The sequence below is a fragment of the Prionailurus bengalensis genome, chromosome B2 (assembly GCF_016509475.1).
Source record: "Prionailurus bengalensis isolate Pbe53 chromosome B2, Fcat_Pben_1.1_paternal_pri, whole genome shotgun sequence".
NCBI classification, from domain to species: Eukaryota; Metazoa; Chordata; class Mammalia; order Carnivora; family Felidae; genus Prionailurus; species Prionailurus bengalensis.
This window is the reverse complement of record NC_057349.1, coordinates 33,464,127-33,485,586: the sequence shown is the minus strand read 5'-3', so window position 1 is coordinate 33,485,586 and position 21,460 is coordinate 33,464,127. Positions and strand designations below refer to the sequence as shown.

The 21,460-nt window shown below is 49.2% G+C and overlaps 1 protein-coding gene across 5 annotated transcripts in view; it reads right to left on the bottom strand.

The window, feature by feature from the left end:
• Positions 1 to 479: 479 nt before the first annotated feature.
• ZNF76 (zinc finger protein 76) overlaps positions 480 to 21,460 on the bottom strand; it is a 33,121-nt gene continuing 12,140 nt past the window's right edge. For 3 of the 5 annotated variants that reach the window (XM_043591245.1, XM_043591244.1, XM_043591246.1), the window contains exons 2-14: positions 14,911 to 15,079; positions 10,028 to 10,108; positions 9,836 to 9,913; positions 8,220 to 8,419; positions 6,047 to 6,163; positions 5,642 to 5,717; positions 4,988 to 5,113; positions 4,707 to 4,886; positions 3,683 to 3,916; positions 3,426 to 3,589; positions 2,561 to 2,725; positions 1,927 to 2,040; positions 480 to 1,362 (exon numbers count right to left, since the gene is read on the bottom strand). In XM_043591245.1, coding sequence (XP_043447180.1) covers positions 1,258 to 1,362; positions 1,927 to 2,040; positions 2,561 to 2,725; positions 3,426 to 3,589; positions 3,683 to 3,916; positions 4,707 to 4,886; positions 4,988 to 5,113; positions 5,642 to 5,717; positions 6,047 to 6,163; positions 8,220 to 8,419; positions 9,836 to 9,913; positions 10,028 to 10,108; positions 14,911 to 14,983 — 1,713 coding nt within the window. In that variant the 5' untranslated portion in view covers positions 14,984 to 15,079 and the 3' untranslated portion in view covers positions 480 to 1,257. Of the gene's footprint in view, positions 1,363 to 1,926; positions 2,041 to 2,547; positions 2,726 to 3,425; positions 3,590 to 3,682; positions 3,917 to 4,706; positions 4,887 to 4,987; positions 5,114 to 5,641; positions 5,718 to 6,046; positions 6,164 to 8,219; positions 8,420 to 9,835; positions 9,914 to 10,027; positions 10,109 to 14,910; positions 15,080 to 21,460 lie in introns of those variants that run through there. The other 2 variants (XM_043591247.1, XM_043591248.1) reach the window with 2 other exon arrangements.

Below are 21,460 nucleotides of genomic sequence, written 5' to 3'. Positions count from 1 at the left end.
TCAGCACTAGAGCAGATGAGTCATCAGAGACCTTCACTAGCCTTGGCAAAGGCACCTCCTACCCCCACTCCAACGTGGTACTTTGCCCACTTGGAGCAGCTGACCATATGCAGTGTGTGGATATGGAGGTGGCTGGGCATGGAAGGGCTCTCCAGTACACGAGTTAAGGTATGAAAAAACAGAATTCCTCCAGTCAACCATCCTGATGCCTGAGATCCAACCAGAGCCTGGAAGCAGTGGTCCCACTGGTCCTGTTTGGCCCCCTGCAGCCTACCTGCTCCTTTGTGGGCAGAAAGCCATTGATAGCTGTTCAGGGCTTTTCTCACACCCGGGCTTCCTCCCACCTGTGCCCCTGGTGAGCCAGACCCAGCGGTCTGGCACTGAGGCTCAGTGGGGTTGTGCCAGGGATACAGGGCTAAGAGCCTGATTTGACCAGTCCTGGAACCAGAGACCAAAGCTGAAAGGAGCGAGGGAGGGACCCAGGTGGAAACTTGGAACTTTATTAAATACTCATTCACCCATTTGCCACCACCAACCAGAGCAGGAAAAAAAATTATCAAAATGGAATTTTAAAAAACCAAACCAAACAAATGAAACCCAATCCCCAGTATGTACAGGGCTAACTCCCTGCCTCTCTGCCACAGAGAGGACAGGGGGCAACTGGGGGCGGGTGGGGCTGGCCACCTTTTCTCCAGCCACAGGCCCCTGAGCAATTCTGACTATGATGGCAGGAAATCCCTGCTGCCAAATGGCCAGGCATCTTGGCAGTCCTCCAGGGAGGTGGTTATTGCTGGGAGGAGCAGGGCTGAGCCTGCTCTGCCCCTACTGGGCTGAAGAGCTGTCTGCCCCTTCCCCTGGTGGGCAGTGACCAGTCAGAATAGAGGACCAGTCCCCACAGCAGTCCCAATTGCCACCTGAGAAGGGGAGTGGACTGAGGGCAGGAAGGTTGTTCTCTGGAGGAAGGAGGGTGGGCACCCAGCTGATTCTGAGGGGAGGATGCCCCAGTGCAGCCTGGTGACCAGCTCGTCCTCTTTAGCTCCTGAGGATGACACACTCCCCCGATTCCAGCTGTTCGGTCTTCCTCTTGGGCAGGGCCCCTGGACCCTTCAGTGAGGCTGTTTTCCTGTCGCCTTCTCACCCTGGAGACCTATGTGGCCACCTTCTATGTGTCAGCCACAGCCCGGGTTCTTGGAAGCAAGGATGCCTGTGTGGCATGGCACCTCCTCCAACACGGTGTGGGACCCAGTCCCCTGGGACTTAGCAGCCGTTCTCGGGCTCTGTAGCCTCCAGGGTCACGGCCCCTTGCTGCATGGCAGCGGTGGCCACACTGATGGCCTCCTCTAAGGTCTGCTGCTCCTCCAGCTGTGGAGAAGGGGGTGGAGAAGGAAGGAGAGAATGAGACACTCCCCACTATAGTCCAGTGCTCATCAGTATGTGGTCTACTTTTCTGAATCCCCTCCATCCACTCAGTGCCACATCCTGAGCAGTTAGTAGGGCCCCAATTAACAGGAAGTTCACTGACTAGAGTCCTAGCAGGCTAAGCGTGGCCAGGGAGCCACAGAATGGTCCATGGTCAGAGAGTTGGGCCTGATCACAGAAGGGAATGACTGGCTGGAGGGGACCTTAGTCATCATCTACTTTAGCCCCACTTGTTTTCCTGATGAAGAAACAGACACACGGAGAGACAAGGGGTTTAGACGACCACGTGTGTTGCCATCGAAATTATTCGAAAGGCCAGAGGGGGCTTCACCACTCTGCTTCAGTCAAGAAAGAGCCTGAGACAGGTGTGTGGATGCAGGCAGAAAGGGATTTGTCTTCTGAAATGAGCTCTTTTTGAGCCGAATGCCCTTCTCTTCAACATCTCCACCTCATTCATTTCCCTCCCATCCTTATTCCTTTCTCAGGGTATTGGACCTCTACACCCACCTGCACCGCAATGTGCGTCCCGTTGGCTGTGGCCAACAGTGCCACCTGTTGGTGATGAAGGGATGCTACACTAGAGTCTTCGGCCACCACAGCCCCAGAGGTAATGATTGTAACCTGAAATATAAAAGAAGGTTTTCCTAACCCACCTACATCACTCTCCCTCCCCCAATCCAAATAAAAATGTCTTAAGCAAGGTGGCTAGGAACAAGCCAGAAAGGGATGGATAAAACTACTATAGGTCAGATTAATTAGCACAGGGCTCAGAGCTTAGTGAGATGGTATTTTTCTCTTAGAGGCAACTTTTAGGGATTTTTGAATCATAGAAGGTTAGAGCTGTCAAAGGCCCAAAGATCATTTAATCCCCTCATGTGGAAATGGACTGGTCCATGGAAAAGTGACTTGCCCATGACAGCAAAGCCAAGCAAATTAGAAGTAGATCAAGATTTAGAAACTGTCTCATGACCCCCCGTGAAACGCTTTTCAAGAGGAGAGTTGCTGATGGCCCAGAGGAGCCGCGGGGGGAGTCTTGGTCCTGTAAAGAAGGCATGACTAAGTCAGCCTGCACCGTAACGCCCGCCCCACACAAAGGAAGGACAAGAGAACAAGAAACCCCAAGCAAACCGCCTGGTCATACGGGCTGCGTCTGCGTGCCATCAGCGCTGACCATGGTGACCGTATGTGTGCCAGATGTGGCAAGGTCATCGTCCTCACTGGGTATGGTGAGGGTGGTGCTGCTGTGCTGGGTTACCATGCTGATAGCGCTCCCCAGGGCCTGCAGGTCTTCCGGGGACAGGCTGACCTGCCAATAGGAAGGAAGATGAGCTGGCAGTGCAGCGGAAGGTTGTGTGAAAGCCCCTAGGTGGACATACCTACTCTCCCAGACAAGGGTAGCTCACCAATAAGCTAGCCAATTAGCTTCAAGTTATAGAGGTGTAGGGGGACAGGGACAAGCGAGTAAAACAGGTCTCAGGTTGCAAAAAGCTGGCCACTTCTATTTACCACCACTTTGCCTTGGGGCTCTGCTCCATGCAGTTTGGGGTCTCGACCCAATTTAATCCTCATGTCAACTCCAAAAGACAGAAGTGCACTTGACAGTGAGGGCGCTGACAAGGGTCATGTTATACTGCTGGCTAGAAACTCTAGCTTCCAGACCCCATGCCACGATCTGGCCCCCACATCAACATGCTTCTCTTGAGAAGGATATCCAAGTGTCTCACTCAGACGATCAGGACCTGTCAGCCTCCATGTAAAGGGGAAGCTAGTAACTGCGCTCTCAAAGTTCCAGAGGTTGAGGTGAAAGCATGAGAAGAGGCTGACTTACAAGACTGGCTACCCTCAGCCTCAGCTCCCTGAGATCCACAAGGCTAAAAAGAGAAACTGGGTAGAGGTGGGGCTGTCAGAACTTCGGGACTCCCCAGAGAGAGAGAGAGAGAGAGAGAGAGAGAGAGAGAGAGTACCAACCAGAGCGGCCCACCGCACTCCTACCCCAGGGCCTGTACCTGCTGGGCACCATCCTGAGTGATCAGAGCCACCTGGGGGGCCCCGTCCTCCTCGGTCACCATGGCCACTTGGGCTGGGATGGCATCACCTTCTTCTTTCACCTCCGAAAGGTAAGCAATGCGCGGTCGTTTGGGTGGCAGGCTCTCCTCGGCTGCACACGCGGCTAGGAGAGGAAAGCCCAGGCTTACATCTGCCACCCGGTGGCCGCAGGAGGCCTGGCTTGTCCCCACTCTCACCTCCTATCCACACCCCTCACCCTCGAGCTGCTGTTGCTCATAAAGGGCCTGCTCGCTCTCCTCCGTGGCCTCCAGCTCGCCGTGGGCGCTGCGCTTGTGCATGGCCAGGGTGGAGGTCTGCCGGTACGTCTTGCCGCAGGTGCTGCAGGTGTAGGGCTTGCAGTGTGTGTGCACCACATGGTGCTTATACAGGCTCGAGTACTCGGTGAAGCGCTTCCCGCAGCCTGGTACCGTGCAAACGTATGGCTTCTCCCCTGGGGACACTGAGCTGTGAGGGGGGTGGGAACTGGGGCTGGCAAGGGGAAAACTAAGGGGATGGGAGGGGGAAACAGGGTTGGTGGAGCGGGAGCCAGAGGGAGGGAGAGGGACTGACACCCAGGACTCTGAAAAGACACAGCTGGAGATAATGGCCAGTGGAACACAGAGGGGACAGAAGTGTGGGACCACTGAGCCCAGAGATGAGGTAGGGAGAAAATGGGGAGATGAGGGAAGGCTGGGTGAGTGAAGGCACTGGCGGGGGCCGCTGGGGGCTTGGAAAGTTGAAGGCTGTCAACAGAAGAGGCAGGAGATGGGGGTAACCGATGTTATCAGGTGTGATGGGAAAGTGAGGGGACACATATGGCCGAGAGGTGACACAGAAGGCTGGATGAGGGATGTGACACTGGGGAGGGTGAGGATACACAGGAGTCATACGGACAGTGGAGGCGGTGAGGAGGTAGGGTGACATTTCACTCTGCTTTTCCCCCCTCACGACTGACCCTGGCCTTTCCCCAAGAGCTCAGGTGTGGGGAGCAGGCAGGGAGCTGAGAGAGCTAGCTGTATGTTGGACTTAACCAGGGAGGAACCGCTCACTTCAAGTGAGACCGTGGTTCCGGAGATATGGCCGGAACCACAGAAGCCCCTCTCCCCGCCCATGGGCCAGCCTGGACTGGCCAGCAGAAGGGCTCTGGGCTAGGAGCCGAGACCATTTCTCAGGTCAGAAAGCCTGTGGTTGAGGGGGCTGGGGCCTCAGAGGGGGTGCTTCTCGCATGCCAGCTGGCCCACCTGTGTGGATGCGCACGTGATTCTTGTAGTTGGTGGCGCTGGTGAAGCCCCGGCCACAGTGGGGCTCGGGGCAGGTGTAGGGCCGCTCGCCTGTGTGGGTGCGCACATGTACCTTGCGGATATTTGATGTGGTGAAGGAGCGGCCACAGCCCTCAAAGGGGCATCGGAATGGGCGTTCACCTGTGGAAATGGGGTGGGTGAGGGGGACCGCTCAGGAAGGGAGGTTGTGCCAGAGTGAGGAGCTCCAGGTCCAAATGTGAACAGGGCAGGGCCCAGCCTACCAGTGTGGGTCCGGACGTGCTTCTGCAGGTCTCCTGAGGTCTTGAAGGCCTTGCTGCACAACTCCTCTGGGCACTTATATGGCTTCTCACCAGTGTGGGTGCGCACATGGCTCTTCAGCCCATATCCTGTCCACATGTGGGAGGGAGGGATGAGAAGAGGCTCTGTGGGGCCTCATCCCCCTCATTATCCTAGTTCAGAGGTTCTCCACCTTAAGGTCTGCTCTAGCCCTCCTCAGGCACAAGAAGCCTATGTCGACCTCTCTCCCAACCCAGCCTGGGCACATAAGAGGGGCTAGAAAAGCCCACACTTTCCTCTTCAGGGGAGCCAGTGCCAGTCTAGAACAAGGGTCTGAGAGCTACGGCTAAAGGTTTCAGAGGGGAAATGAAGGCCGGAGAGATGCAATGGACCAAATACCCCACAGCTGATGCAAGAGGCGGGGGGGTCTCTCTACTAAGCCCCCAGGCTCCTTTGGCTGGCCTGGCTTATGCTGCCCTCACTTCCATAACCGGGTTTCTTCCAGAGACGGCACCCTACAAGACAGAGTGCTCTGACAGCAGTCTCTCCAGGAAGGCAGGAAATTCCCAAAGCGAATCTAGAACTCTCTGTCCTCAACGGGAAGCAGGCCACCTTTAGTCTTCTTCCAGGTAAGTTACCTGTGGCAAAGGCCTTTCCGCAGCTGGGGAAATCACACCTGTATGGACGGTCACCCGTGTGAGCTCTTTCATGCACCTGTGGGGACAAGCAACCATGGGATTCAGAGGGACGAGGGTAGGAATATGCTTTAGGGCTCAGAGCATCAGTACTGGCCACTACCTTTACTTTGCCTCTTTAGCTGAGAGGCCACCTCCTCCAGAGGGCACTCTCTGATTCTCTTCCTTCCTGCACATGTGTGTCACAGGCCCCTGGGCTGACATTTCTGTACACTCATACCTTCCTTCCAGTAGCCAGTGAGAAACTCGAGAGCAAGGACTCGTTCTAGTTAACACAGGAAGGTGAAATTACAGCCTGGATGGGGCAGGGGGGGAACAGCAAGGCTGAAAGCTGTGTGACAACCTTACCTTTAAGTGATGAGCAGTGGTGTAGAGACGCCCACAGCCCTTGTAGCCACAGCGGAATGCTCTGTCCCCAACCTGCTGTCCTTTGCCGTTATGGGGAGCCTGGCTGTCATGCAGAACCTGAGGAAAAAATCTTGAGGTTCCTGTATGTATTCTCTCTCTTCAATGATGAGAGGGAAGAGGTAGGATATAGAGCCCAGCTGACAGCTCATAACCCAATAAATAGGGTTAAACTGCCAGAGGGAGAAGGGCAACCTGGGATGACAGATCCAGACAGACAGGAAATACACAATGAAGCACCCTACAGAACAAACAGGGCTGGCATATGAAGTCACCACCCATCTCTAATAGATAGAGGGAGGGATAAATGTCACAGGGGCATGACAGCTATGGAAGAAAGGGCATCCCCTAGACAGCTAGGGTAAGGTGGCCTTTCAGGCCACCCCCAAGTGAGGCTGAGATTCAGCAGCCCCCACTTTTGGCCACACACACTTCAGAGGCCACAGCTCTGGACAGTGTTATCCTCTGATGGGAGGAGACCCCTCCCTCCCAGTGGGAAACCTGTGCTCAGAACGGGCATTCACAAGGGGCCTGCTGTGGGGATGAACTCACCTGGGCTCACCAGAGTGAGGTGACCACAAGCAGCAGGCTGCAGAAGTGCCCAGGGCAGGCCAAGGCAGGGGCCTGCAGGTCCTCGCCAGAAGTCTAAGCTCTAACTATAGCCCCCAGCTGATGCCAAGTCCTCTGTCATGTCTACTGGGAACATTGCTAAAGCCACCTGCTTCACACCAGCCTCGGGCCTCAGGGAGCCCTCACTGCTCTTCTGCTTTCCTGGGCCAGATCCTGTAGGGACTGTCCCTTAGTATTTGTGTCTGGGACACTTTGGCCTTCCCGGGAGCACCCGAAACAGAACTCTGGAAGTTATGGGGAGTAGGGGGCAGATGGGTGAGGCCAAATTCATGGCAAGGTCTGTCTAGTCAGCTCCAGGTCTGGAGGTCAAGCAGCTGACAAAATTTCATGGACACTTAAGCAGCTGGTGAGTGGTGGGGGAGTGTCACAGGCAGCCAGGCCTGCTTGGCGGGCTAACCCACTCAGGTGTTTGGATTTCCCATGTCTCACTGGCTCTCAAGGGAATCAAGGAACTTCAGGGTTGGAAGTGACCTCTGAAGTCATCTAGCTCTATCTCATCCTCCCAGAGGAACGAGCTGAGGCCTAGGAGTGGAATGACTTGCTCAAGGTTAGACTAGGCAGAGGCAGAGCCAGCATGGATCTCAGGGCTCATGACTCAAAGCCCAGTTGTCTTTCTAACAGCAGCAAGTCTCAAATATGGCTTCTAAAATACACCACAGGGAATGGTGGCAGGAGTGGGCGTAGCCCTAAGTGGTCCGCTCTAAACTTTTGTGCTTCATTTTGAAAAGACAAGAGAATTTCTTCTCCTTTAACACAGCCACATAGTTTTATTATAAAAACAACTCACCCCAGTCTTTGGGTAACACTAGTGCTCCAGGGAGCCCCACTGTGTCCACCCTGAGGCTCTACAGCTCATCCTAGCGAGGCTGCACTCCAGTTTGGCATGCTCAGAGATCTCTGTGCCCTCTTCCCCCATGGGCAGGACCCTAGCTCCCACGGAGAGAGGGCTGACTGTTGACACTGGCAGAGCCAAGATCCTTTTCCCTCACAGCTAAGCTACTGTGTGGGCCTTGTGTTCCAAGAAGCTCAGGTGCTCTGTTGCATCTGCCCTTGTCATTGCCTACTGAGGTTATTTTTCCAAATGGCTAAGTGAGTTGCAGAGAAGAAATAAATACCAGAACATCTGACCTCAGTGGCCTGGAAAACTATTAAAAGTCACTGGCAAGGGCATTCTCAGTACAGAGGATTATTACAACAGCAAGAGTGAAGCTGGGTCTAAATTGCCACTATACAGATGGCACCAATTCTTACAGCCGCCTTCCCTCTGCAGAAGCATCATAAGCCAGGGCAAGTGTCAACAGCTGTTGGTGGCCCCATGTTATGCACACCCTGGATGGTGATGTGAGAGATGAGTCGGGGAGGCAGGGTGGAGGGACAAAGGGGGTAGCTCAGGCCATGCCCAAGCACAGGATGGCCCTCGTCCCCTAGGGTGGTGGCAGTTTTGGCCAAGGGAGCTGATGGGCAGCATCAGGCTTTGTGAGCTCACCTTGCTGGCATACTGCTCCAGGGCCACCACTGTGTCTGCGCTGAAGCCCTCATCGTCCTCTGCGGCCAGGTCCTCCAAGCCCACCTCTGTCTGCACGGCCAGGATGGCGCTGTCTGACGGCACAGCCACGGGGTGATGAATGTAGGCAGTGGAGCCGTCTTCCAGCTGGACGGCCTCCAGGGCACTGGGGTCATAGCCCTCTGCAGGGAACACGCGGTTAGCCCAGATGCTGCATGAGGGCAAGAGATACAGCTGGGACCCTGGCTTTAAGGTAACGAGAGGTACATATACCAAGGAAGGTTTCAGCATCTCCTGGTCCTTCACCTTGGTGATTCACTCTGGCTGGCCCTCCTTCTGGGGCCACCTCTCCTGAGGACAAGGTCTCCTATGGGGCACTGACTGGGAACTCACAAGCTCCATGAGGACCTGAGGGGACCATCATCATCTTGGCCTAGATGACCCTAAGAACCTCCTAACATCACCTCCTCTAATTCCCTCCAGGCAGCACAGCATCCAGAGGGATCTCTGCAGGACACATATGAGATCGTGTTATCAGATGGTTCAACCACTTCCCACTGGTCTCAGGATAAAGACCAACAATAAAGCCCTTATCTTGACACTCAAGGCCCAGTGCACTGGCCCCGCCTCTTTCATCTTACCCACCCCCCTCTCCTACCTTCTGGCCTTCAGCGGTTCCTTCAAACATGACATTCTCCCTCCTCCCATCTCTGAGCCTCGTACACTGTTCCTTCCTTCTCTTGGGAGTACAGAACCCTCCCTGCCATCCGTCTTCCCCCAGCTAAGTCTACCCTTTAGCTCTCAGCCCAAGCATCACTTCCTCAGAGAAGCCCTCCCTGAGCTGGATCTCCACTTGGGATGATCTGTTCATTGGTGACAACATGTCTCACTTCTGTTTCCTCCACTAGACTCTAGAAGAGCAGGGACTGTGTCTGCCTTTGTCCTCTCTTGTACACTCCACACCTAGCACAATGCCTGGCATGCAGTACTTGCTCAAGAAACTACTTGTAGAAGGAATAAACCGTTATTCCTCATTACCTCAGAGGCTTCAGTCTTTTTTTTTTTTTTTTTTTAATATTTATTTTTGAGACAGAGCGAGAGACAGAGTGCAAGTGGCAGAGGGACAGACAGAGGGAGACACAGAATCTGAAGTGGGCTCCAGACCCCAAGCTGTCAGCACAGAGCCTGATGCGGGGCTCGAACTCACCAACAGTGAGATCATGACCTGAGCCGAAGTTGGACGCTTAACCAACTGAGCCACTCAGGCGCCCCAGAGGCTTCAGTCTTAAATGTCAGTTAAGTTTTTATTCTTGGTCTTGGATCATGTCCTTGGGTCCTGTTTAAAGCCCTAAGACTTTGTGGCTGTGCTAGAGCTAAAGCTGCCATTGAGGCCCATGCTATTGAGCCCCAAGGCTGTTTCCCAGAGGAAGAAACAGCCGCTGATATAGTCTGGACCAGGGAAGGTAAGCGAGACCAGGGAGGGTAGGCGAGACAGCTAATCCAGGTGAGTTTAGGACTATAGCTCCCATGTCTATGCCCCGACCTCTGCCAATTATGCCACCCTCCCTTCCTGCCACTCACGGTGACTGTGACCCCACCTTTGGGTGTGCGGTGTATGTAGGCCATGCTGCCATCTTCCAGCTGCACAGGTTGTCCATCCTCAAAGGAAAGAGGTTCTGTAATGAGAGCAATGCTTGCCTTTCTCTGGAGCTTGGTGCCTGGGAAGGGTCCCTCAGTGGGGGCTGCCTGGCCTCCCTCCATCCGGCAGAGGTGCTTTGGCGTGCTCTCACCTTTCTGCACCGTCACTTGGTGAATGTATGCAGTGGTCCCATCCTCGAGCTGGATCACCTGCCCTTCAAGCAGCTTCTCTCCTGTGAAGGTGGAAATGGAGAGAAGGAGATTAGGCCCCAAAGAGGTGGGAGGGACACCTGCCTGCTTCTAGAAGAGGCCTGCATGAGGCATAGTCTGCCTGTCTAAGCACAGGTAACATGTCCCCTGCTCCCTGCCTCCCTGGGCCTGGGCCCCAGAGGTACTACACATGAAGACATCTCACCACGAGGAACATAACAGCTTCCAACAGAATCCTTTCTTCTCACTCACTCAAGGAGGAGCAACTTCATTTATTATTCTATCCATGCCCGGTGAAGTAGGGACTTCCAACCTAGTAGCAAGTTTCTGAGACTGATCTAGAGAACAAAGAATGCCCTGAAAAATACATTCCTCGTCTGCCACTGTGGCACCATGCCCAGAACTAGACCTTCTAGTAAGGCAGTACAGCTTAGTGGTTAAAAGCAAGAGGCTTTGGGGGCGCCTGGATGGCTCAGTCAGTCAAGCATCCGACTCTTGGTTTCGGCTCAGGTCATGATCTCCTGGTTCGTGGGTTCGAGCCCCAAGTAGGGCTCTGCACTGATAATGCGTGCTTACCTGCATGCACTCTCTTTCTCAAAATAAATAAATAAATAAAAAGAAAGAAAAAAGAAAAAAAGCAAATGGCTCTGGAACTGTCCAGGGCTCCTGGGTTTGAATCTCAGCTTTGCCTCTTAACAGCTTAATAGCTGTGTGTTCTTAGACAGTTTATTTAACCTCTCTGTGCCTTAGTTTCCTTCTCTTCAAATGAGGATTAAAAACTGTGTCTTCACTGGGTTGCTGTGAGGGTTAAATGAGTTAATGAGTAGAAGACAGTGACAGGAGCATGGTCAGCCCTCAGTAAGTCTGTTTTTATCATCATAAACCAATCTGCATTTTTGAAGGAATAGAAAATAAAGCAACAGGGAGCTTATGTGTGAATGCAGCTGTCATGCTACTGCGTATCCTCTAGGTCTTATTCCATTGCTGCTGTGGGGAATGTCTCCTTCATTCACCTCTGACATTTTTTCTTCTTTTCTCAAGTAGGCTTTGCACCCAGTGCGGAGCCCAGTGTAGGGCTTGAACTCACCACCCTGAGAACAAGAGTTGGATGAGTAACTGACTGAGCCACCCAGGCGCCCTGACCTCTGACATTTTCCTTTCAATTTTCTTATAAAAAGAAAAACAAACCCGACTCACCTAAGGCAACCAGCAAGCAGTATAGAATGTAACAAGACTCCAGAGTTCCTGAGATATTTCCCATCTGTTATCTCAGATGCTTACTGGGGAGCACCTCTAAGAGCAACGGACTCTTTTGTTTAGAAGTAGAATTAGGCCTCTCCTCACGTCCAGTGAATTTCCAAGGGGACGAGGGGGAAAGAGTGAGAAAGGGAGGAAGGGAGAGGGAAGAGTTCATGCCAAGTGGTTTGCTTATTCCTTTCTTCCTGAGCTTCAGGTTTAGGAATTTGAGTTCTTATGATGTGGGAAAAGGATGAGGCAGCTGCTTCTGGCCCAACTCTCTGCTGCCTCCCCCGTCAGAAGAATCCCCAAAGTTGCCTCCACACTGAGTCTTCTCGGGCCTGTAACCAATAGTTCTACAAGCCAGCCAAAGGCAGGTAAGGCAGAGACAAAGGTAAGAAGTAGGAGAAAGGCAGTTAGGGTGAGGGAGTGGGATCCCCCACTTCCCTCCCACCAGGAAGCCATGGGCTTCCCCGCATCTAACACTTTATCTGTTGTGGCAAGGGCACCGCACTTGGGGTTCTGAGAGCATTAGCAGAACTTCTGCTAGTACAGTGGCTATTGCTTCAAGGCAGGAGACAAAAGGTTGAGGAGAGTTATTGGAGAAAAGGTTTCAACCTAGAATCACCTCTCATACCAGAGACAACAATGGGCAGAGCCAGGGGCAGGGAGAGCAGTTCACATTCCACCTCATATCCCATTATGGAGAGGTGACCATATGTTCCTGTTTGCCTGGAACGGTTTCAGTGCATTTTTATTCATAGCACACTCTTCCACCCTCAAAAGTGTTGGGCCTGAATAACACATTTTATGCCTACCCTAATTACAGATAAGTCTCATAAAATTTCAGGGCTTCCTGCTGCCTAAGCTGGACTCAGAAGGAGCTGCCTGCCAACAAAGATGAAAGCACCCTGGTCAAGAGCTTCAGAGGAGCTCACCAGGGAGAGAGATGCCTTTTAGAACAGTGTGGTTCCAGCTCCAGAAGGCCAGCGCGACCCTCACAGTGTGCAATCTGTTGTGTGTGAGTCTGTGTACACACACGTGCACACATTGCAGCACCGTGCAGGAGCCAGAGAACAGGGACGGGAGAAAGCTATAAATGGGGAGGTGGGGGAGGCAAAGAGACCCAGACATAAGAAAAGAGGGTGGCTTTTTCAGGCCAAGTGTGGCCACTTGCTTTTTATTCATTCACTCGACCATTAATTCACAGCAGAAGACCAAGTCACGAGAAATAATTGGGTCCGTGCAGCAGCCACAGCCATGTCTATACTTCCTAAGTTCTTCCATCCCACTGAGACTGTAGCGGAGGGGCAACATCTGTGATGGGAAGTCTGCAAACACACAGTTTTGGGCTTCAAAAGTATTCCAGGCACACCTGGGTAGCTCAGTCCATTGAACATCCGACTTCGGCTCAGGTCATGATTTCATGGTTCGTGGGTTCAAGCCTCACATTGGGCTCTGCACTGACAGCATGGAGCCTGCCTTGGGATTCTCTCTCTTCTTTCTCTGCCCCTCCCTGACTTGTGCTTTCTCTCCCTCTCAAAATAAATAAATAAACTCTAAACAAACAAACAAACAAAAAGGTATTACAGGAGCACCTGGGTGGCTCAGTTGGTTAAGTGTCCAACTTTGGCTCAGGTCATGATCTCAGTTCGTGAGTTCGGGCCCCGCATCAGACTCTCTGCTGTGAGCACAGAGCCTGCTTCAGATCCTCTGTCCCCACCTCTCTGCCCTTTTTCTGCTTGTGCTCTCTTTAAAAAATAAACATTAAAAAAAAAAAGTATTCCAGACAAGTTCCACTCTCCAGAAAACAAAGCCAACCAGACCCACACATCATAGACAGTTCTTGACAAACAACCTTTCCAGAAGGCAACCCTTCCCCCCATATTGTCATATGGAAAGAGCTTGCTGATGAGATTAAGGGGCCTCTTTGTCGTCATCAGGAAGCAGACAATTTAAAATAAAATTAACAAACAATTTATCTGTACACTTGGAAATTAAAACACACTTTCACAATGTATTGAAACGAAGGAGGGTGATGTTGTAATGACAGTCCTTCATCGGGATGTTCACAGAGTCTAAATTTATTTTGAGAGAGAGTGCGCTCGCATGCGCGCGGGAGCAAGTGGGGGAGGGGCACAGAGAGAGAATGACAATCCGAAGCAGACTCCTTACTGTCAGTACAGAGCCAACGTGGGGTTCGAAATCACAAACCATGAGATCATGACCTGAGCTGAAGTCAAGAGTTGGATGCTTTACTGACTGCGCCACTCAGGCGTCGTCCGCCCCCCCCCCCCGCCAATCACAGAGTCTAGAAGAGGCAAAATAAAGGGTAGGAACAAGGCAATGTTTGCCCAGTGCTGTCCAAGGCAGGCCATCTGGTGGGCCTGAGAATGCAGGTGGGAAAGGAGGCTGTCATGACTGTGCATAGGCTCTGCCCTTCAATGACAGTCAGTTCTCACTCCATGTCCACCTTGATTTTCAGTTCCTTGAGAATTGAATTTCAGGTGAATCCAAATTTCAGATAAACAATAAAGTCTTTTTTTTTAGTGTTTAGTGTTATTATTTTACTATTTTTAAATATTTATTTATTTTTGAGACAGAGAGAGAGCAAGCATGTGCAAACAGGGGATGGGGACAGAGGATCCAAAGTGGGCTCTGCACGGATAGCAGAGAGCCTGATATGGGGCTCAAACTCACAAACCACATAGCCTGAGCTGAAGTTGGATGCTCAACCAATTGAGTCACCCAGGTGCCCCTATTTTACTATTTTTAGTATTCTGTCCCATGTTTACAAATATCCATCCCATTCAGTATTTGGCACATACTTGTACTACCAAATTATTCATTGTTTATCTGTAATTCAAATTTTTTATTTTATTTTTTAAATATTTTTATTTATTTTTGAGAGAGAGAGGGAGAGAAAGAGTGCAAGTGGGGGAGGAGCAGAGAGAGAGGGAGACACAGAATCTGAAGCAGGCTCCAGGCTCTGAACTGTCAGCACAGAGTCCCACACGGGGCTCGAACTCAGTGACCCACGAGATCATTACCTGAGCCAAAGTCAGACGCTCAATGATCGAGCCACCCAGGCTCCCGTTTATCTGCAACTCAAATTCAATGGTATACCCTGTATTTTTATTCCTGGAAAGCTGAGTGGGGCCTGAGGCATGAGATCTATAACTGGGTGTCCCCCTCTGTGCCTAACCTTGCTTGAAATAAAATAAACTGCTTCTAGAAAGTACTGAGAAACTGGACAGGGAATTATTTGAAGAGCAGGAAGTTATAACCACCACTGTGTTCATTCGTTTCCACAGGTTTTATGAACTACTCTTCACATGTAAGGAATCCTGCCTTCCAGAGGTCTTGGTTGCTGCAGCTGGGCTAGTCTGATTTTCTAGGCTGGCCTGCCTGGATGGCACTTTATTTTAAAGCATTCCCTTTTTGCCAATTACCTCAAGAAATTCTCATGCAGAGTAAGTTGTGGCATGCAGGTGGGAGGACAGAGTGGGGGTAAGACTCTTAGAAGGGGACACTCCTCTCCAGAGGCTGGGGGAAAGAGCAGGATTCTGAGGTACCTGGAAATACTCACCTTTGACAGCTTGCTGGACATAGGCTGTCGTCCCATCACTGAGGGTCACCGTCTGCAGCCCCAAGCTCTCCATGGCAAACTGCTACTTGTATACTCAGACATGAAGTTGGCTTCTGGCCAGCACCAAGAGCCACAGCTGAGGTCAGAGATTTCCTTCTGGGTCACAAGTCTGAGAAAATGGACAAATTATGAGTTGTATACCTTCCTCCTGCTACAAGGATCTACAAGGAAAGAGTGGATGAGGCCAGCCAAGAAGAAAAAGAGATGAATTCTTCCAAGTATACAACCGTGTCGGTTTTTTATGAAGAAGGTTCAAAACATACCTATTTAAGAATTCTTAAAGTTGAGCACACAACAGAAGCACACCAAACTGTTTGTAAAACCCACTTTTTTTTTTCTTTCTGAAGTTTACTTATTTATTTTGAGAGAGGGAAAGAGTGAATGGGGGAGGGGCAGAGAGCGAGGAGAGAGCAAGAATCCTAAGCAGGCTCTGCACCAGTAGTGCAGAGCCCAAAGTGGGGCTTGAACTCACGAACTGTGAGATCATGACCTGAGCCAAAGTCAGACACTTAACTGACTGAGTCACCCAGGTCCAATCAAAACCCATCTTTAAATTCACTCTCCTCAGAAGGAAGCCCCGTTGAAGGCAGGCTGCCAACCCCAAGCTGCTGATTCTCTCTACACATTCCGACATCTCTCCCACGCTCAGATCTATCCATCCACTGGCCTTGCTGGCCATCATCAGTGAATATCTCACAGGCATCACTAACAGAATGAGTCCCCAACAGAACTCACAATGGGCTCCCCAGAACTGTTCCCCTTCCAGTATTCCCTATGCCTGGACTGGCATCTCTGCCCACCCAAAATTGGTGGGGTCATCCTTGATTCTTCCTTTTCCCTCAAAAATCTCGATACACCACTATCTGCCACCATACACAAAAATTAACTCAAAATGGATTAAAGACTTGAATGCAAGACGTGAAACCATAAAACTCCTAGAAGAAAACATAGGTGATAAGCTCTGTGACATGGTCTTGGTTCTAATTTTTTTGGGTCTGACACCCAAAGCAAAGGCAACAAAAGTGAAAATAAATAAGTGGGACTGTATCAAACTAAAAAGTGTCTGCACAGCAGAGGAAATCATCAACAAAATGAAAAGGCAACCTACCGAATGGGTGAAAATATCTGCAAATCATATATCCAATAAGGGTTAATATCCAAAATAAAGAACTTATATAAGTCAACACCAAGAAACCAAACAATCTGACTAAAAAAGGGCAGGACCTGAATAAACATTTTTCCAAAGAACACATCCAGATGGACAACAGGTACATAAAAAGATGCTCAACATTTCTAATCACCAGAGAAATGCAAATCAAAGCCATAATGAGATCTCACTTCATACCTGTTATAATGGCTATTATCAAAAGACGCAAAATAACAAGCGTTGGGAAGGATGTGGAGAAAACGGAACCCTTGTGCACTGTTGGTGGGAGTGGAAATTGGTATAAAGTGGAAAACAGTATGGAGCTTCCTCAAAAAATTAAAAATAAAACTACCATATGATCCAGCAATTCCACTTCTGGATTTTTATCCAAAGAAAATAAAAACACTAACTTCAAAAAAAATTAAAGCATCGAGCATTATTTACAATAGCCAAGACATGGAAAATACTTAAGTGTCTATGGATGGATGAATGGATAAAGAAAATGTGGAGCATTTATAAAATGGGATATTATTTAGCCATAAAAAAAGGAAATCTTGCCACCTGTGATAACATGGATGGACCTAGACAGTATTATGTTAAGTGAAGTAAGTCAAAGACAAGTACTGTATGAGCTAACTCAGAAGTGTCTTTAAAAAAAAGACCCCAAACACCCAAACTCATAGATACAGAGAACAGATTGGTGGTTGCCAGAGGCAAGGGTCAGGGGTGGGCAAAATGGATAGAGAGTCAAAAGGTACAAACTTCCAGTTATAAAATAAGTAAATCACGGGGATGTAATGTATAGCATGATTGACCATAGTTAATAATAATTCTGTGTTGCGTATTTGGCAGTTGCTAAGAGAATAAATCTTAAAAGTTCTAAACACAAGAAAGAAAGTCTGCAATTATGTATGGTGAGGGATATTAACTAAACTAAATGTGGTGATAATTTCACAATATATACAAATATTAAGTCACTATGTTCTACAACCCAAAACTTAGTATAATGTTGTATGTCAATTACACCTCAATTAAAAACAATTTTAAAAAACTTAAGAAGTATATGTACCTATTTCAGGTGAGTATCACCTCTCACATCTTGACCATTGTTAAGAGCCTCCTGAAGTATGTCCTCAAATAAACTCTTGCCTGTTTCCTATTCACTTTGTAATACTGTGTCAGAGTGCCCTTAAAAAAAGTACAGGGGCACGTGGATGGCTCAGTCCATTAAGCATCCTACTCTTGATTTCAGCTCAGGTCATGATCTCATGGTTTGTGACTTCCAGCTCCACCTCAGGCTCTATGCTGACAGTGCGGAGCCTGCTAGGGATTCTCTCTCCCTCTCAAAATAAGTAAACTTAAAAAGAAAAAAAAAAAAAAGTTCAAGTCTACACCCGCTACTTCCTTGACCAAACTCTTGAGTAGCTTGCTATGGTCCTTGGACTCCACCTTGTCAGCATGGCTCCCAGCCATGATAAATCCCTGCAGCCCTGGGTGCTACCTCTTCCTGGTACTGACACTAGAGTCGCCTACTTCGGTACTTATCACTACCTCTTTAACATTTGTTGCCCACACAAGACTTTGGGCCCCAGCCTGGTTTTGGGTTCACTGTGGGCTCTCCACAAATCCTTGTGGAGTGACTCACCGGGTCCTTGTGTGCAGGGAGGGACGTGCTGTAGCGTCCTGCTGCCAGGACTTCCTTTGTACTGGCATACAGCCTACTTGAGCCAGAGCCCAGACTTATGAAGCCTTGTTCTAGGTTTAGCAGTGAAGATTCTTATTGCCACCCATCCACAGAAACCCCCTGGACTTGGGATTTGGACTGCCTACTTGATTCTCACTGATTTCAATTAGTGCTGCCCAAACTGTTTTCACATCAGGGCACCCAGAGAGAAGGATATTTGTATATGGCGGATGCTGCTACTCGAAGCCAGGAGCAACCAGCTGGGGTTCTGGCAGCCCCAAGGCTGAGCGGGTCAACATTTGTACATGACTATAGCCTACTTGTGACACACCTGTTGGGATGTTCTCCTTTAGACTTGGTGTCCCCACTATCCATAAACATTTACTGAATGGGCCAAGGTACTACTAGCAGTAATAGTGAACAGTGCTGTAGAGTTAACTGTGTACTAGGCATTTTATATATAGTAACTCATTTAATCCTCACAACGATGCTGTAATTAAATAGTATTATCCTCACTTCATAGTTGAGGGAATTGAAGCCTAAGACTCTAAGTAACTTGGCTCAAGGTTGCACAGGTAGTAAGTAGGAGAAGAGGATTTTGAATCCAGGCTATCTAGCTCCAGAGTATGCTGTCATATACTCTACTCTGTAGCCTAGTACAGAGGTTTTTAGACAGGCGTTTTTAGGTCTGGCGACCTGAAAACACTTTTTTGGCATGTGAGCTTGTGCATTTTTCTGAAAAGAAGGGAGTTTAAGATTGTCATGAGAGTCTTACAGGGATTAAAGGTAAAGCATCACTGGTCTAGATGGGAATTCTGACATCTGACCCATATTATCTGGTCTACTAGGTTCCTGGCAGTGACCCCGACCTTGCCCAGAGCCTTGATAACCACAAGCTCTGGTCCTGGCCTCTCTTGGTCTGCTCCATGACCCTCGACCTTCAGAGTCTTAAGCAGGGAGGGAAATTCTTTTGGTACCCTGCTTCTGTTAACAGCATTGTCAGAAAAAGGATGCATATGAGACCTAGGTCTGGAAACAAAGCAGATTATGGGTTGAAAAGGGATTACAAAATGGCCTCAAATCTTTATGGCTGGCTCCTGTGGCTGCTGCTGCAATAGGTGGTTTAATTCAGCACATCTGGACTCTATTGAGACATTCTGAGGAAAACCTGTGGCATGGTTAAGAACGCAGGTTCTGGAGTCAGACAGCCTGGGCTCTAACCCAGGTTCCACCTCTTTGAAGCTGTGTACCCTTGGGCAAGTAACTGAACCTCTATGAGCTTCAGATTCCACTTGTAAAAAAATGGGGATAATAATAGCACCTTCACAGGTTGCTGTAAGGATTAAATAAGGTCACATATGTCAGCATTTAGCACAGTGCTGCCACATAAGAAGTACCCAAGAAAAACTGGCTCTGCGGAGGGGATGGAAGAAAAACCTAAAGAGAAATGCTTTTGAAGCAATGGGTATTCTTAAACATAGCCAAATAGTGGAAAGAGCCCTGTACTAGGAATCTGCAGAAATGGTTTCTAATCTCAAATTTTTTTTTTTTTTTTTTTGAGAGAGGGAGAGAGTGCACGGGCACATGAGCAGGGGAGGGGCAGAGAGAGGGAGAAAGAGAGAATCCCAAGCAGGCTCTGAGCTGAGAACACAGAGCCCGATGCGGGGTTTGAACTCACGAACCATGAGATCATGATCTGAGCTGAAATCAGGAGTCAGATGTTTAACTGGATTGAGCCACCTAGGTGCCCCTATATTAATTAACTCTTTCAAAATCTTAAAAATAATCCTACACAGAAACAGGTACATTATTTCCATTTTATGGATGCAGTGACCGAGGCTTAGAAGTAATTTATTCCAAGGTCCCACAGCTAGTAAGTGCGGAAGCCAGGATTCAAAGCCAGACTGGCCGGCCCCAGAGTCCATACCTCTCAATATCTGGTGCATTTCTTCCTTCTGCTAATATAGTGTGACACAATGTCAGCACTCAAAACACTTGACTATTGATTGTTTAACTTTCATCTCACCCACTGTAACTTAGACCCAGTCCTCCTGGACCTGACCACAATGGAAAAAGGGAATAGCTGGTAGCCACATTTCCCAAAATAACGCTTCTTAGACTCAAAGAAAACAAATCTCCACTCTTTTACATGTTCTCATGTGCAGGCTAAATATTCAATTTTCCTCCTTAAGTCCATAATATAAACCTTTAAAACAGTCAACTCTTGCTCTTTAACTTTTCCTGATCTCCGATGCTGCCTTCCAACAGAGCCTGACTGCGGGTGGTGAGAAGGTGTTTTGTGGCTGCCAGGCATATACAAGTGTCTGATTGCCATTTTTCTCCCTTGCCTTTGTGAATCGATGCTCTACTCTGAATCCTTCTGTGCCAGTACTGAACTAACAACAATGATACTGGCAGGGCCAAAGAGAGGCTTGTCACTGTCTCAGGATGGCTGTGACTGAGCATTTCCTGCCTGCACTTGACATTTCAGATTCATAACTCCTGTGGCCTTTTGAGAAAGGATGGAGGGGAAGCAGGGGCAGCTGCTCTGTTTTCTCCTTGTAGGGTATAAGGTTTGCCAGTCCCGCAGTGACCTAAGCTGGGTATTAGGGAGAGACAGACTGGGGGCTGGGGGAGGGGTGGATAATAGCCATGATAAAGGGTAGAAATGAAAAGGAAGTACTCCTGGGGTGCCTGGGTGGCTCAGTTGGTTAAGTGCCTGACTCTTGGTTTCAGCTCAGGTCTTGATCTCAGGTTTGTGAATTCGAGCCCAGCACTGTCAGCACAGAGCCTGCTTGGGATTCTCTCTCCCTCTCTTTTGCCCCTTCCCACTTCTCTATCTCAAAATAAATGAACTTAAATTTTTTTAAAAGAAAAGGAAGTATTTTGGACTCCACCAGAACTTGCAGCCAGCTTCTGTTTGTTGACTTTTTAAAATGAACATGGGACACCTGGGAGGCTCAGTCAGTTGAGTGTACGACTTCGGCTCAGGTCATGATCTCGCAGTTGGTGAGTTCAAGCCCCACATTGGTTCTCGCTGCTGTCAGCCCCATGTCAGGCTCACTGCTGTCAGTGCAGAGCCTGCTTCAGATCCTCTGTTCCCCTCTCTCTGACCCTCCCTGGCTTGTGCTCTCTCAAAAATAAATAGAACATAAAAAAAAAAAAAAAAAAAAAAAGAACTTAACCTGGCTCTGATGCAGGAAATAGCTCTCTGGCTTCATAATATATAAATGTTTCCTAATGTAAAAACATAAATTATAATTTATCTGGAAGAGATAACATTTGGAAAAGCTTTTCAGATACTTTGGATCTTTAGGTCTTTCCACGAAACAAGATGTGCTTCAATTATCTCCTCAAAGCAGAAAAATAAGGGTTACGAAAGACAGGAAACTAAACAGTAGCCACATATTTGTTTCTCCACTTTGGCACGGTTCAGATCTAATCTGATCCACACACAAGCTAGGCTTCGCCTTGACTACAGGCACCTGTTCACTATTCCATCATTTTCTGCCAATCCAAACTCCTCGGACATTTGAAATAAGGCTTTCTGTACTCTGCTTCAGCCAGCCCAGAGGGCAACTGTATTTAAAGCCAAAAAAAGGAAAAAAAAAAAAAACAAACCAAAATATTTACTTGGCAAGAGAAGAATGTTCAACTTT